At 38.1% G+C, this 16,083-nt stretch overlaps 1 protein-coding gene across 2 annotated transcripts in view; it reads right to left on the reverse strand.

Annotated features, from left to right (window-relative positions):
• Positions 1-8,920: 8,920 nt before the first annotated feature.
• setbp1 (SET binding protein 1) overlaps positions 8,921-16,083 on the reverse strand; it is an 84,790-nt gene continuing 77,627 nt past the window's right edge. Inside the window, exon 4 of one of the 2 annotated variants that reach the window (XM_079814327.1) lies at positions 8,921-12,512. In XM_079814327.1, coding sequence (XP_079670453.1) covers positions 12,016-12,512 — 497 coding nt within the window. In that variant the 3' untranslated portion in view covers positions 8,921-12,015. Of the gene's footprint in view, positions 14,876-16,083 lie in introns of both variants that reach the window. The other variant, XM_079814328.1, reaches the window with a different exon arrangement.

A 16,083-nucleotide genomic window follows, 5' to 3' on the forward strand; every position in this document is an offset into this window, starting at 1 on the left:
TTCTTCAGGGATTTTCAGTCAGTTTGATGCAATATGTGAATGCAGGAAGACCATTTCTGTCCAAACTCTCAAATATAAAGAAATGCGTGCATTTCAAACTAGAAAAAAATTAAATAACGAGAGGCTATGGGTCACATTTAACAGTAAACCAGTTTTTAACCATCCGCAGCTAAAAAGGATTATACCGAACCACAATTTACTTGAATTATTCCATTATTTACAGATACTTCTTGACTATTTATTTCATACTGTAAAAAATGCAACAATATATTTTAAACAATATATCTTGTAAACAGCGCATCTTAAGGAAATACAGTATATTTTGCAAATTGAAATTTTGTTTAAACCTTGAAATGCCAAAATATTATAACATTATAAAATGTACTTCAAGAGGCACTTCAAAATACATTTTCAAACTTAAAACACATTTCAGGTAAATGCAAAATGTAAATATTGGCATACTGTCCAAGTAAATATATTTAAAAAATAAATGAGGGAATCCAAATAACTAAAAGTTATAGAACATATATTAACATCTGATAGCAATATATTTTGGACATTTGATATTTTAGAATACATTTTAAATACACATGTGAAAATATTAGTGCCTTCATATCGATTAATCACGATTAATCGCATCTAATATCAAAGTTATAGATGCACTCTGTCGGGGTTTATTCTGCGATAACAACCGGCCGGATGTACATTATCCATTACATGTCTGTGCCTCTGTGTGTACAAACATATACACAATATATATATATATATATATATATATATATATATATATATATATATATATATATATATATATATATATATATATATATATATATATATATATATATATATATATATATATATATATATATAAATGTAATAATATAAATACACACACGTTTTTATTAACACGCACTAACACACACAGATATTATATATATATATATATATATATATATATATATATATATATATATACATATATATATATATATATATAAATGTAATAATATAAATACACACACGTTTTTATTATGCAAAAAGATCAGTTGGGGCAAATCCTGAAGTCTAGATGGTTCCTAATAGCATACATTTTAGGCTAGCTGACATTTTGCAGCATGTCAATGTCAAGATGTTGACAGCAAGCAGATCCAGTGAAGAACAGTTAGGGGAAAGCAGATGACATTGGCTTGTTTATTTTTCTCTTTTTATAGGTATGTCAAGCCTTAACTCACATAATTAGGGGTAACATGGCTACGCTGTGAGCGACGCATAGCAGTAGTGCCACAGATGAGTCACGCCAACATGATTCACACAAACAACCCTCGTTATCATCTGCACCCCATTACCTCTAATAGCCAGACCCCTGTGATGTGTTTTCTATTTCAAAGCACAATTATGACTTTTCAACAGAAATTACAGTCTCAAAATTTCCACACTACACATAATATTGACTAAATGTGTCGGCGTTGCAGACGTACACATCCACCAGCCTGACTTGAGACATTTTATTCAAGCCAAGTAGAGCACTGGAATATTTGGGCAGTTCACCCAGCTGCCATGGCAACAGGAATTTTTACAGAGGCACAGGCCTATGGTTAGATGCTTTTCACTTTGCCTTCACCAACCAACGGCTGGGATTTGAGCCAATCCGTTTATCTCTACTATGCAGAGTTGTAATAATGCAGTGAGGGGACTGTATGAGGTGTCGAGCTTGATGAGCAGGGGTTCCCTCTCCTAAACTGCACACTGACACCAATTATGGTATAGAAGACAACTTTGCTAGATTGTAAAGGTAAAAGCACAAACATTGAGGAAAACTAGAATCTGTGAAACAACCAAAAATAAATAAATAAATTTAGAAATCAATGCAGTTGCAATACAGTTCAAAAGTTTGGGGTTATTAAGATTTTTTGTGTTTTCAAACATAAGGGCTTTTCACACTTGAAATAGTTAACGCCGACTTTTTGGGACTTTAGCTTATCCACCGTATCCCCCAGAGTTAGATAAGTCCATACATACCATTCTACCGCTAGCCTAGCTTAGCACAAAGACTGGAGGTAAACGGCTTCAGCTAGCCTACTGCTCAATACACGGGGTTCCTGTTTACAAACATTACAGGGTGCGTGCGCATCCTGGAGGCAGAAAGACAGATCGCTGAGCTGGTCCGCTACTGCAACAACCTTAAGTATTGAAGCTTTCCTTATTGTTTGTATATAACGTTAACTGCTGACTCAATAAAACGTGATTTTAGTTGGATCTGTTTGTCTGTCTTTAATTTTGCAGTGTTGCTGTGATACATGTATGAATGATCATGTTAGGCTAGTAATGTACTAACTTAGCCGCATCTACTGGACAGCGCAAATTTGTTTTTATTTACGTTAAGCTTGTTTACGTTACTTTACGACCTGCCACATTTCATGACTGCACATATATACACAAAATACTAAACTGTAAATAAAATATTTGACAATGGATTACGTGGGAAGCCTTAGTACCTCCGACCGTGCCGATTATATAAAAAAAAAACTTACTCTCAGCAATGGTGAGATCTTGCCAGATCCTTACGCTATTTATGACGATCTGTGGATTGTGGATGACAAAAAATGGCCAGCAATTGAATGGCCTGATATATACAATTATCTAATTCAGACACCAAGTGTGTAATACTTTGTAATACTTGTTAAATACTTTGATGCTGCACCGGATTTTTGCGTGTTTAGGTCAGGTGTGCTCCCTAGTCAAAGGCAAGGGATTAAAGCCAAGCCTTATGATGCCTGGGTGTATGTCCACAAGGCCCTTGGGTACATCCTCACAGCTAACTGCAAATGCATGGCAGGGTACGTCTACCTATCAAAATGTACCTGCAATAACAAAAATAATTTTTTGGCAAACGCATGCTTCCCCCTAGGTATGTTAAACATCAGGCACCCAGCACTGGCTCTGTTGGTACAATTAACCACGCAGCAACTCCTTGGCATTTTGACCTACAGACACGCCGCTACTAACCTACAACACGAGAGGTTTCTTCTTTCTGCCTCTCGTGTGCGTGCGCAAGCAGTGATGACGTCGCCGAGAAATCCATGTATAAGTGACAAAATAACACCAACATTTTCCTATTTACATGTTGTGATGTGTATAGTTGCATCGTGTACTAAGACCGACGGAAAATGAAAAGTTGCGATATGGCTAGGAACTATTCTCTCATTCCTGCGTAAAGATCAAGGAACCTTGCTGCCGTACCATGGGTGCGATATTACGCAGCGCCTGAAAATAGTCCCCAGCACGCTCCTTGTGCAAGCAGGTTGTCACGTTGGTTATGTTGACGGAAGATGTCAACATAACCTGTGTAATATCATTGTGCCGCTGCACCCATGTTACGGCAGCAAAGTTCCTTGATCATTATGCAGGAATGAGAGAATAGTTCCTAGCCATATCGCAACTTTTCATTTTCCGTCGGTCTTAGTACACGATGTAACTATACACATCACAACATGTAAATAGGAAAATGTTGGCGTTATTTTGTCACTTATTGAGCAGTAGACTAGCTGGAGCCGGTTACCTCCAGTCTTTGTGCTAAGCTTGGCTAGCGGTGGGTGCGTCAGAGAGTTATGGCACGCATGGAGATGAGAATAGTATGTATGGACTTTTCTAACTCTCGGGGATATGGTGAATAATCTAAAGTCGGTGTGTTCCTTTAACCCTGGGTCATTCTAAACCGAGGATAAATGGAATCCTTGGTTATCTGGCTTTACGTTTCACATGGCTCATAATTTACCTGTGGTTAACAATTAATCCTGGGACATAAGCTGACATTTCACACTGTACATTTCTAAAAGCCTGGGTTAACCTTATTATTTGCGGTGTCTGTGTCATTGATTGGATGAACGCAGCACGTGGCCTGTTTACATAAAAGCTCTAGCATTGCGCATACTTTTTAAGTCACGAGTAAGTCTCAAGCGTCAAGTAGGTCTCAAGTCATAGTGCACACAAAGCAAGCAAGTCACGGTACCATTGTTTCCAGAAGGAGGGAAATGAGGTACAACACATGACTTTGGACTATGCTAAAGACACCTTCATTCACAACTGAAAGGCCAATGACGCAATGGCAGAGCCAACCCTTTACTCTTGTATGCAATAGAAATCGCCTCCCAGATTTAATGTGAAAGACGCTGTTTATATAGCGGTTTCCCACAAACCGGGTTCGCAAAACGTTGTTCAGAAGAACGCACATCTGATCAATGTACCTGCATAAAATTTGCACAGGCCACAACGCATGGAGTCTCCTGTCTTCCTCCCAGTCAAATGAGGGGCTTGACAGGCGGGCAGCTCGAATGAGAGCGCACTATACACCCCTGATATGACTTTAGATGTATACACCGCGTTCAGATGCAACACCACTCTCGACCCATGCATGAGGTATGCACTGTGGGATGCAGTGAGATCACCAGCACGCTTTGCTAACATCAGTGCCAGCCGCAGGGCTGTTTAATAAGACAGTATCCTTATCCAAGGATTCTAAAGGCAATGGAGGTTCACACATAGCCTCCAAAACAACAATCAGGTCCCATGATGGCACCACTGATTTTGTAACAGGCCTCATACTCCGTGCCACTTTAAGGAACTGAATGACAAGCGGGTGCGCACTTGGTGCAGCACCATTAATGCCCTCATGGCAGGTAGAAATGGCTGCCATGTAAACTTTCGGCGTGGAATGGGAGCGACCCAATTCTTGCAGAAAACTCAATATTCCCACAATTGGGCATTGATATGGCAATAGATATCTTTGCCTACACCACTCTTCAAAAATGTGCCACTTCAACGCATAAAGTCCCCTTGTCGACGGTGCCCTAGTGCTCTGTATTGTGGCCACGACATTGATTGGGAGCCCCGCTGCCTCTCAGCGGGTAGGTCCATAGAGACTACAGTTCTGGACGAGAGTGTAGAATCTGCCCCCCTGCCAGCGACAGCAGGTCTCTGCTTAGGGGAAGACACCATGGTGTCCCTGACAACAACGCCATGATACTCGCTTACCATGTCTTCACTGGCCAGCAAGTGGCCAGTAAAATCAGTGACAGACCCTCCAGAAGCAATCTGTCTAGGGTGGTCTGTATCAGTTACACCAGTGGAAACGCATACAGTAGGGTTTTGGGCCATACACCGATCACACGCTCAACTAATGCTACACGCTACTCGAGTGTCGAACAACAAAGCTGCCGGCAGTTCACACACGTCCCGTTGGATAGAGCCAGATTGGTGTGTATAATCCCCAAACACAATCGGGCAGTGCTCGTGAGTATCTTTTTCAGATAGTAAATACCCACGTCATAGGACAAGGGCAAGAACCCTTCACTGTAAAAAAAAATCAGGTCTCCAATTGAAAATTTTCTAGTGACTGATCACATCTGAAAAATGTAGATGTGATCAGTCCTTAGAAAATGTTCCATTGGAGACCTGTTTTTTTTTTTACAGTGTTGTTGTGTTTGGACATTTTGTTTGAGAAAAGCTTATTAGACCTTTGTTAGCGATGTTAAACTTTCTGCCTTAGTTTCAGCAAGAATCACCACCACATTCTTTCTTGCGAAAATGTGGCATGATGGTGTTCTAGCATCGCGGTGTAGAGCTGAAGAACAAAGGGTAACCCTGCCCACGTCAGCATGCGCCATTGGCCTTTCAGGCGTGAATAAAAGTGTCTTAAGTGAATGGCACGAGAGCACGATATCCAATAATCATGTGTTGTACCAAGTTAACCGACTGAATGGGAACTCTTTTGCTGTGGGAATTAAAGCAAAAACAGAGACAGTTACAACAATTTCTAAAATATCACAATAAAACAATATTAAGTGTTGTTTACTGAACTGAAATCCCACTGCGTTACAGTTCTACGTCACTAGATAATACATTTGCATAATGCCCACCTATGTTGTACGTTGTCCGCCCACGAACAACTTGACCCGCCCTTCAACGCTGGATTTTACTGACGACTGCTTCTCAAATCTCAATTCAATGTGGGATTCGCAAAACGCTTGCTCTTGAAAGATGGGTCAGTACCCAGTTTATTTGGGCCAACTTGCTCCTCAGAATCACAACTTGTAAGTATGACTAATTATTGATGTCTATATATTTTCTACCAGGTGTTCAAAATACGTTGTTTTGTATTTTATATTGTATGCTAACCAGCTAACGTTATAACTGTCTTACTGAAATACTTCTGTAAATCAGCTGTTAAAACTGTGTCTATTTATGCAGAATGTCTGTCGTTCTTACTACTTTGAGTAAAGATAAAGGATGGAGCAAGATTTGTTTTACAAATGTTTATGTTACATCAGTCATTCACGTTAGTGCTGGACTTACGAATGGCCCTTTATTGATACAGTTCCCAAATGTGCACCACAATAAATCAGAAATATAAACATTGATTTGTTGATGGACATACTCTTGTTAATGCTGAAGGTGAGGAATTACAGTTGCAAAAAAACTCAAAATGAGTAGTGTATCACTGAGAAACGTCCTGCTCAAGTTGTCCTTGCGATAGAGGTTCAGGTTGAATTACTAGTTCTTCCAATGTTTCACCATTGGACTCGCGCTCGGATTGATATGGTAAAATCGATATCATTGTTACTGTCTTTACAGTGTGTACAATCGCTGAGGACTGAGGAAGCCTCCAGAGTTGAAGTTCAGTCATGGGCATTTATCTTCCGACAAGCACTGTAAGCGGTAAACCAATCACAACAGACTGGGCCGTCTGGCCAATCAGAGCAGAGTAGCTTGTGGAAAGGAGGGATTTTGAGAGACTGAATCATCAGACGAGTGGTTTGAGAATCATTGAAAAATGTGTTAATGTGCAATGTATATTATGAGAAAATGAAAGTTTTTTTTTTTTTTTTTTGATGCATGTTGTAGGAGACCTCCAAAACAAAATTAGGAGGCTTTAAAATAGTATAATAGGGGCACTTTAACAAAAGTGGTGCTAACTGTGCTCCGGAGCAGTGTTTCATAACCCAGGGTAAAAACCCCACTTCTAAAAGTGCAAAACGTTCCTTTACCCGGTGTTAAGCGTAGTGTAAAAAACCCTATAAATAATATAAATATAATATAAATAATATATTTGATTAAAAAAAAACAGTAAAATTAAGGTAGACCATAGGGAAATGTGAAAACTAAATACATTTTGGAAATTAACGTTTTTGCAGATTCATTACAGGAAACTCAAGACTATATGTCAACTCAGGCTATTTGGTAAGCTTCTAACATACGTCAGGGGAAAATGTATTGCTCATTTTAGCAGAAGCAAAATTAAATGCTGGAAAAGACAGACATCTAGAAAAGCAAACTGGTTACTTGGAAAAGGCATTAGAATATAGATAAAGCAACAGAATACATTTATGTCATGTCTGCAATTAGGGAGGGAAATAAGGTAGCCTACTTACCTCTGATAAAAAATTTAAAAGGGTATTTAATCAGTTTTATTTCAAATGATATACATCAGATTCCAGTTATATTCAGAAGTATTATATAACCCATTTTATCCTCTGATGAAAGAAATTAATTGCACCGATGCACTGATAACTCAAGAAGTCAGGGCTAATATAATGTTTCCGAAATCAGGAAAATCACTTGGCTCTGATGGTTTTTCAGAAATATTTATTGGCCTAGATTAGGAATTAAATAAACTGTTTAAGTAGAGTTTTACAAATTACCAAGGGCTCCTTAGAAGGCATCTCATTTTTATGAAGGTGTTCAAGGGTTGAGTACAAGGACTGTGGGAATCTGAGACTGATTTGCTAAAGAGATCTAGTGACATAAGGACACATGGAAAAGAGTTATGTCTAACAATGGGAGGTATATGAAGGAAGCAAGAGGTAAACTGATCACATCAGTATTACTACACACCAGTAAAGCTTGATCTTTTTTTATTGTTTTTTACACAAATAAATGCTGGAAGTGTAAACAAGAATCTGACATATATCCATGCTCTTAGGGAATGAACAAAGATGTATTCCTTTTGGGAAATGGTGTTGAAATAGCTTTGGGAGACCTCCCACTTTCACCAAGGGTGTGTGTCTCGTTTTAGGAAGTAAAATATTATTCAGGTTAATAACAATGACTTCTTCCTGGTTCCTGTAGGTCTCCTGTAAGTCTCAGCAGCAACACACAAGATTCTGGAAAGATATACAATATCCTACAATTAGAATGTGGTTTGAATCAATGATTGAGAGTGTCTCATAGGAAACATGTTAGCAGGACTGAATGTATAATTTTTTTCAGAGGGAAAATTATAAGAGCCATGTTTGTATTGTCTTCCAATTAACTCATCTTGTTGTGCATTATCCTTTTATTGTGCCTGTTGTGTTAATCTGTTTGTATTGAGTACGCTATGCTGTTAGGAAATCCAATGAAAATGTAATATTCAAAATGTAAAAAATATATATTGTGAAATACCTGTTATTTATATATGTATTTTAAAATGTAATTTATTCTGTGATGGCAAAGCTAAATTATCTTTAGTGTCACATGATTCTTCAGAAATCATTCTAATATGCTGATTTGGTGCTCAAAAAACATTTCCTATTATTATCAATGTTGAAAAGTTGTGCTGATTAATATTTTTTGTCAGGATTCTTTGATGGATAGAAAGTTCAAAAGAAAGCATTTATTTGAAGAAAAAAAACAAACATTTTACAATGTAAAAGTGTTAACTGTCACTTTTAATTTATTGCATCTTTGCTGAATAAAAGTATAATTTCTTAAATAAAATACTGAGCTAAACTTTGGAATGGTTTTGAATTTGAACTTTTTACGTTAGTGTACATTCTGTTGAAGGTGTAAAATATTCCTAAATAAATATAAACAGTTTGCTCAGTATAGCTAAATGTCAAGAACTATGGGGGGGAAAAAGGCAAAGAAACTGAAGTGAGCTCTTGATAAATTCATTTATTTTATTTTTTTTGCACAATGAATGACATGAACAAGATCAACTGTATTTTAAGTGCTCAATACTGCTCACCGGAGATGGCTGCACAAAATGAGCTTTACAGTAAGAAAAAGAAGAAATAAAAAAATAAAACTACAAGATCATGAACGGCAAACATGACCAATCACATGCAAGCTTATATGTATGTACATATGTACAGGGTAGTACTTGTATTTATAAACATGTCTGTATACACAGTTACACAAAACATGAATGTGTATACATACATTCTATGTACAATGCATATGTTCGTGTATATCAGTATTTATTCTTTTCTATATACGTCCATTATTTGCTGTTTTTAATATCCATACAATGTACAAAATGCTTTATGAATTTAAAATCCATTACAAAAAAAAAACAATGTATAAGATCTTATTCAAATCAAATCGAAATTCTTGACTTCTTCAAAATTTATATGCATACAATGAAATAGAGCATGCAGATACAGAAATCAAATGATCAAAATGCTCATAACACCATATGTATGAATTCCAATTTAGAGAGCGATAAGAGCTTCTGTTGTGTCCTCTTTAGGAATATTACTTTCGATTAACACTTCACTTGTATTATAACTTCATTAATAGCAATTCAAATGAAAAATACAACACTACATCTGAGCGGATGACATTCTCTCGGTGACCTCGGAAACATTTAAGTCGCTATTGATATTTAGGAGCAGGAACATAAAAAAATACACTTAACTTCACAAGGCACCAATTATCAGCTGGTGGAGAAAATATATCTGGCATTTTAAAACCAAAGCCGAGCATATTTGAGCTGCCAGGCCTTGTTACCAAAGCCACGTTTGATTAACCTATTATAATCATCTATAATGTTTCAGAAAACTGCTACGGTGTACATTTTGTTTTAAAACATAGCTTTCGGTGCTTAAAGCACTAATAAAAGGTCAACATTTTTGGCAAAGTTCGCAGGTGTTTAGCGGAACCAGCGCGAATGGACACATCCTACAAAAGGTCCAGTACAACTGGCTGAGGCAAATAGCTGCCGGCATATATTATTTCTTTGAGCTTTAATGCACTGCAAGTTATCACGAGGACAGAATGGTTCATAACACCACATGGCATGTTAAGCCACTACATGTGTCCTGCTTCGGACATCCGTGAGTGCAACATGATTGACATGATTCTTAGGCATGATTCACAGCAACCTACAGATGATAGACTATTTACAGGGGACAATTTGTTGAATTGGATATTTGATTAAGGCTGCACTGCTTAGAGGCTGATTTCCCTCCTCTAGACAATGACTAGAATTGCAAAAGAAATGATAGTCAGTTTTAGCACTATTCTTTTGAACGGTTCAGATTTCAGTAAGACCACTTCATTTAACAGAAAGCTTACAAGAGTCCATGCTAAAAGTTATGTGTCAGTGGATTCACAGCAATAACCTGATGCATAGTAAATAAGCATGTATTCATTTCAAAAACCCTGCGTGGGGTTGGTCATAGAGATATTTCGAGTGTCTTTCGGTGTACTAGATGTGCTGCCTGGTCACTGAACGGTATATAAATGTATATAGTCAGAATGAAGCCTGTAGCGAGACCTGTGAAAATGTATCGAAATGATGCACGCATTACAACCAAGGCAGCAAACTCTATTATGTACATTCTAGACTGATATCTTGCCATTAATTGTTCCCAGTAACATGTTATGGATTTATAGACAAACATAAGGCACATATATGGAAAAACTAAGAAATCAATAACAAATGGAAAGCTATTCAAATTAGGACCACATTCAAATTCCAAATGTCGCTTATATCGGTGTAACTTGTTTCTAAAACCGCGTAGGACATATATTTGATTAATTTGTGATGTCCTTTGTTCAAGACGATCATCTACATAGTCTTCAGTGTACATTCTGTTTTGTATTTTTCCAAACCAAACACACCACCACACCATTCAGAGTAATATACACAAGCAGCTAAACTGAAACCAATCTATCCTATGGTGCACAACTACACTGAAACTTTGGTCATGTGGATATCTAATACTGACAGGTATATAGACATAATATTGTTTAGTTAACAAGAAGCAGGCACATTCTCAAAGAGTCTCTGGAGGAGGCCATTCTAATAAGAACTTGTTTTCCAGTCAGATCATGAAAATATCACCCAGATGCTGCTCACTATTATTTAAAGCGAAAAAACCAACACTGACACTGTGTAAAACTTCAGCCCACTCAAAGTTGTTCTACAAAACAGAAAGAAAAGAAATAAGTGCTTTGTTGATTTTAAATGCAACCGTAGCATTTTTCCATCGAGCCTGTTGTGAACTACTGGGATGTTGTTTTGTTTTGATGTCCTGTGTCGTCAACAAGCCTTCGATCTGCAGTGATTCCACTTCGTTAAGATTACACGACTAAATATGTTTCTCCGTTTGAACAAGCTTTCTACTTCTATTTGGTTAAAAACGGAACAAAAACATTTCAAACTTTATATGGTTTTTGATTTGATATGCTGACAGTATAGGTAGATCTAAAATACTTTGAATTTGAAATGCTAGTAGAATATGTTGCTATGTACAGTGAAATGATAGCCATCAAAACATCACTGAAAAGGGTTTCATCCAAAAGTATTGCCATTAGTTCATGCCTGAAACACACCTGAGCGCAGGCAAGCGTATGTAAGCGTGTGTTACCGGTGAAATCAACCTCTGCCAGAAGATCTGTGCTTTGTGCTTGAGCAAAACAAAAACAAGGAAGGAAAAAAAAAAAGAAAAAAGTGCACAGTACTGTCATTTAAGTTCATTTATATGTGCTGGTAGATTATGGCTAAAGCCATAGTTTCAACATCCTCATGGTGATGGGCTTTGGGAGAGTAAAAGTTCAGTTTGTCTCCTTGAGACCAATAAGAAAGTATGTGGTAGAATTGTACAAACGGAAAGCGGAGCTTTTTAGACCACAAACATGATCCAAATTCTCAGCGAATGCCCATTAAAATGTGTCAGTAGAATTCAGATCAAAACAAACCAAAGACCCAAGCACAAGGCTAACTCACAGTGCACTGTCATGACCTCGCTAATGAGAGGTGAGAGTAGCTTCTTCTCTCCTGTACCCTCTCCCTCTGCGGTTTGGACGCTCCGGCTGAACTTTGTGCCAGTGCTTGCCACCCTGCATAAATTGCGGGTTGGTTTGGGACCTGGCCATGTGTACCACTGACTCGATGGCGTCTGTGATGGAGTCGTGATTGGAGAACTCAAGCTGAGCAGGGACCAGACCGGTGTGAAGGTTCCTCTTCCCAGGAAGGTCCACACACTTTTCTAGAACTGGCATCTGACCCAGCAATCCCTCCTCGAGAGAAAGCGGCTGCTTCCTTGGCCTCCCTCGACGTCTCTTCACCATGTTGTTCCCTGTCTTGGCCTGCCTCTGAAGTCTCTTGACTTTCAGAATCTTGTTGACGTGGTCCAGGTTTTTCTTGGTGGTGAGGATCTTGGAGAAGGCACACATTTTCCGCATGTCGCACTGGATCTCCTCCACTTCTTTGCCCTTGTACCTTCTCTTGTAGGAACTGTGGTCTGGAGATGAAAGGACAGAAAACAAAACAAATCAATGAAAATGACAAGCAACAGCTCATTCACAACCAGTTCCAAAAATATCAGAATTGAATGACGTTTCTCGCTTCTGGAACGAGTGCTAAACTACTATTACATGTTTCCTACACTACTTACTTAGTTGCACAGAAACACCGCTACTGAATCAACTCCACAAAATATACAGCACAATCAGTTTGACTCCCAAACTAATGACTCTAATGAATGACTTTTTAGTGATTCAAACAGTAAACTAGAAGTCTTCACAGAGGAAAGGGTCCCAATCTATTACTTTGGGTCCTGGGTCTGTTTAATATTGTGTGTAATACCAGAGTCGATCGGACACCCGGCCGTGATCAGAGTCTGCGCTGTGCGGGCATGCGTTTTGTAACTTGCAACTTGTAAAATTAGGATGAGAAAAGTGTGAGCCGGGAAATAAGGTGAAAAGGGACCCAAACCTTCAGAACCAGAACGGGCGGAGTTAATGCAAGCGCACAGTGACCATGAGTTTTCCTGATCCTATTGTGTGCAACAGTAAATGCAAACAAGCTTCAAATCTCAAAAACGGTTTGCAGCCTCGCACACTCACATTTAAATAACATATTTCAAATCAGCAACTGAGATAAACGGTCACATGAATGTTAACTATGACACTCAAATTGTGTTAAGAAGCTTATATTTCAGGTTGCTCCCAGCTAACGCACATGTGTAGGCTGACAGTCTGGCTGCTAACTAGAGGTAAGACAAGTTTTGTTTTCACAACTTGTTTATTGACTTGTTAATAGCAATTTGCTGTGGAATACGTGCCGATCGAGTCCAGTCGGGTCTGTGTCTTTGTGGCGGGTCCGGGTCAAGCTTTCAAATAATAGAACGGTCTGGCTTCAGTTCCGTGTAGTACATTTATGGCATTTCTCGGTTTTACACAGGTCCGGGTCCAACTTTCAAATAATAGACGGGTCAGTGTTGGTACCGTGTAGCACATTTACAGGTCTCTTCGGGTTCGGGTACAAATTTTTGGACCTGTGAAGACCTCTACAGTAAACACAAGTGTGATTTTAATTATAGTAGTACCGATTTGGTTTTTCATTTGACTAATTTTTTTGCTGTTTTAAAAAAAAAGAAAGAAAATTAATTAATAAAATAGGCTACCACATTTTTTTGTATGCATTTTATTTATAGTTAAGGCCAATTATAAATTTGCATTTACACCACCTGTCTTTTAAAAAAAAGACATTAAAAAAGTAATTGAAAGACCTTTTGCAAGAACGGTTCTAAAATAATTATGAAATTATCTCGTCATTTGGCAATAGAATTGCATTTATTTTATCGAAATATTTAGTCCCTAAAAGTACTAAAAGAATCATTATTGGAACTATTAAGGAACTGGAATCAATAAGAGGAATCAGAACTGGAATCATTAAATTCTTTACGGTTCCCATCCCTAGCTATGAGACACTGATTGTGAAAAATGTGCTAGGCCAGTCTGCTAAGCATGTGGCCAGTCGTTTGTTATAATATAATGGAATTGCACATCATCTCACTAACTGAAGCAGTGATATTTCTAAAGTAAACTCAAGACCCCTGAGTGAGTCATGACGTATGCAGCCAGACTGAGAGAGATAAACTTTCTTCTGTGCTTAATGATGTGACAATCCAATGTGTCAACAGTCTAATTTGTATTAGCTGGTGTATAAATATTCCTGTATATACAGATCTGATAGCAATTGATACAGCCAAGCTTGTTGAGTCATGCAGTTTATCATTATCTGCTGTCAGTCTAACAGAGTGAAGCGTTAATAAGCGAACACATGAAAATTGCCCCATGAGAAGAGAGGACTGTGAGGCAACAGCTCACTTAACACTTGACATGTGGATAACTGCATCCATGCACATAATAAGGAAACATCAGGAACCTCCCACTTATCAGTCAATCTGTGAATATAGTCAGTGTTCTCATTCACAATGAATAGATGCATGGATAAATGTGAGTAATAAACGACGAGGCCTCAGATACATTTGTGATTAATTTACTGCCTCTACACTTCACGTTGGAGCTTTGGAAGGAAGCCCAGACCAGAGGAAATGCTGGGTTTCTGGCAGCCTTGTTTGAAATGAGTTCAGACAGCCTAAAGCTGCCTAAAATGTGTGTTCCACATCTAAGATCTCTCCTGCACTCTTTTCATATCTCTGGAGAGGTCTCTTTTTCTCTTTTCTTGTTGATTGCCACTCCATCTGGTAGGTTTCCATGAAAACAAACAAGAGCTGTAATTGTGGAAGATGTTTGAGATCAGAAGCGCTCTATGCCAATGCATTTCCAGGTTTCTCTTAAGACTCGCTTAAGAGCGCACCTGTGCAAACACAAAAACAGGATATACTCCATCTTAATTCTTAATCCAGCTTCGAATCTTCTCATTATAGCATTAAAATGCAATGTTAAATCAAATAAAAACCACACTTTCTAAACATTCACCAGGACTATATTTTGAATGCGAGTAAGAACAAAACAAAACAAAACCGAAAGGAAAAAAAAGTGCATGGGTCACTAACCAGCTGTGCATGGGCTCCTTCAGCCCATTTGGTTTCAATAAAGTAAAATGTGTGCCTGACTAAACATGAGCCCTTCCTTCTCTGGCCTCAGTTTATCACTGGGAAACTCGCAGTCTTCCCAAGTGCCAACAAATCATTGGACAGAGACATTCATTTTCAAAGGGAGTGTCACAACTCATTTATTCCCTGAAATCTCTACCTGCATCCTGTGCACAATGTTTTCATTAGAGGCAGCAATTTATGGACTTGCCTCACCGCTGTCCCCACAGCTCCGCTCTACACGGTAGTGGAGGCCTACTTCCTGTTGCCATGGCAACCGAATTCCACAGTTCAAAGGTAAACGATTTAAAAAAATACAGTGGTGTAAGATCACATTCTTGCCCCTGCAAATTCTCTAGTCGATTGTCAAGGCAAGCTACTCATTTAATACACAAAATCCTTGTCAAGCAAATGTGGGTGCAGACCTACTTGAAAACTCATCATTGCTTGCAGTGTAAAGAAAGATGAAACGCTATACCAGTACGATCAAAGAAAAATCCTTTGTGCAATTCCTGTGCTAGCAAATAAGTGGCATTAGGTTTTATGTTAAAGACGGTTTAGAGAGCTGAAAGATCTGTACATTGAGAGCTCCATCAGAATTTCAATCCATACCATATGTGTTCACTGATGTATGATGAATTACTGTCAAGAGCCTGTCAAAGGGTGATATTTATTTATTATATTACCTTATTCTTTGTGGAATGTACCTATGAAAGCCCACACAGAATAAAATGTTATAATATTATTAAATGTAGATAGACTAGATTTGTATCTTTAATTGTGACACAGTGAAGTTAGGCAATATAATGCTTTTAGGTTTAAAATATGGAAAAACATCTGCTCCAAACTAGACACTCCCATCGCAATGATTAATGGACTTATTATAAAAAGGTGCTGTCGTCATGCCATGATTTCATAGCAAATAGAACTAATTAATCGTAAATGAGATGTGACCTTAAATGCAAATTTG

This window comes from Gobio gobio, assembly GCF_949357685.1.
Source record: "Gobio gobio genome assembly, chromosome: 4".
NCBI classification, from domain to species: Eukaryota; Metazoa; Chordata; class Actinopteri; order Cypriniformes; family Gobionidae; genus Gobio; species Gobio gobio.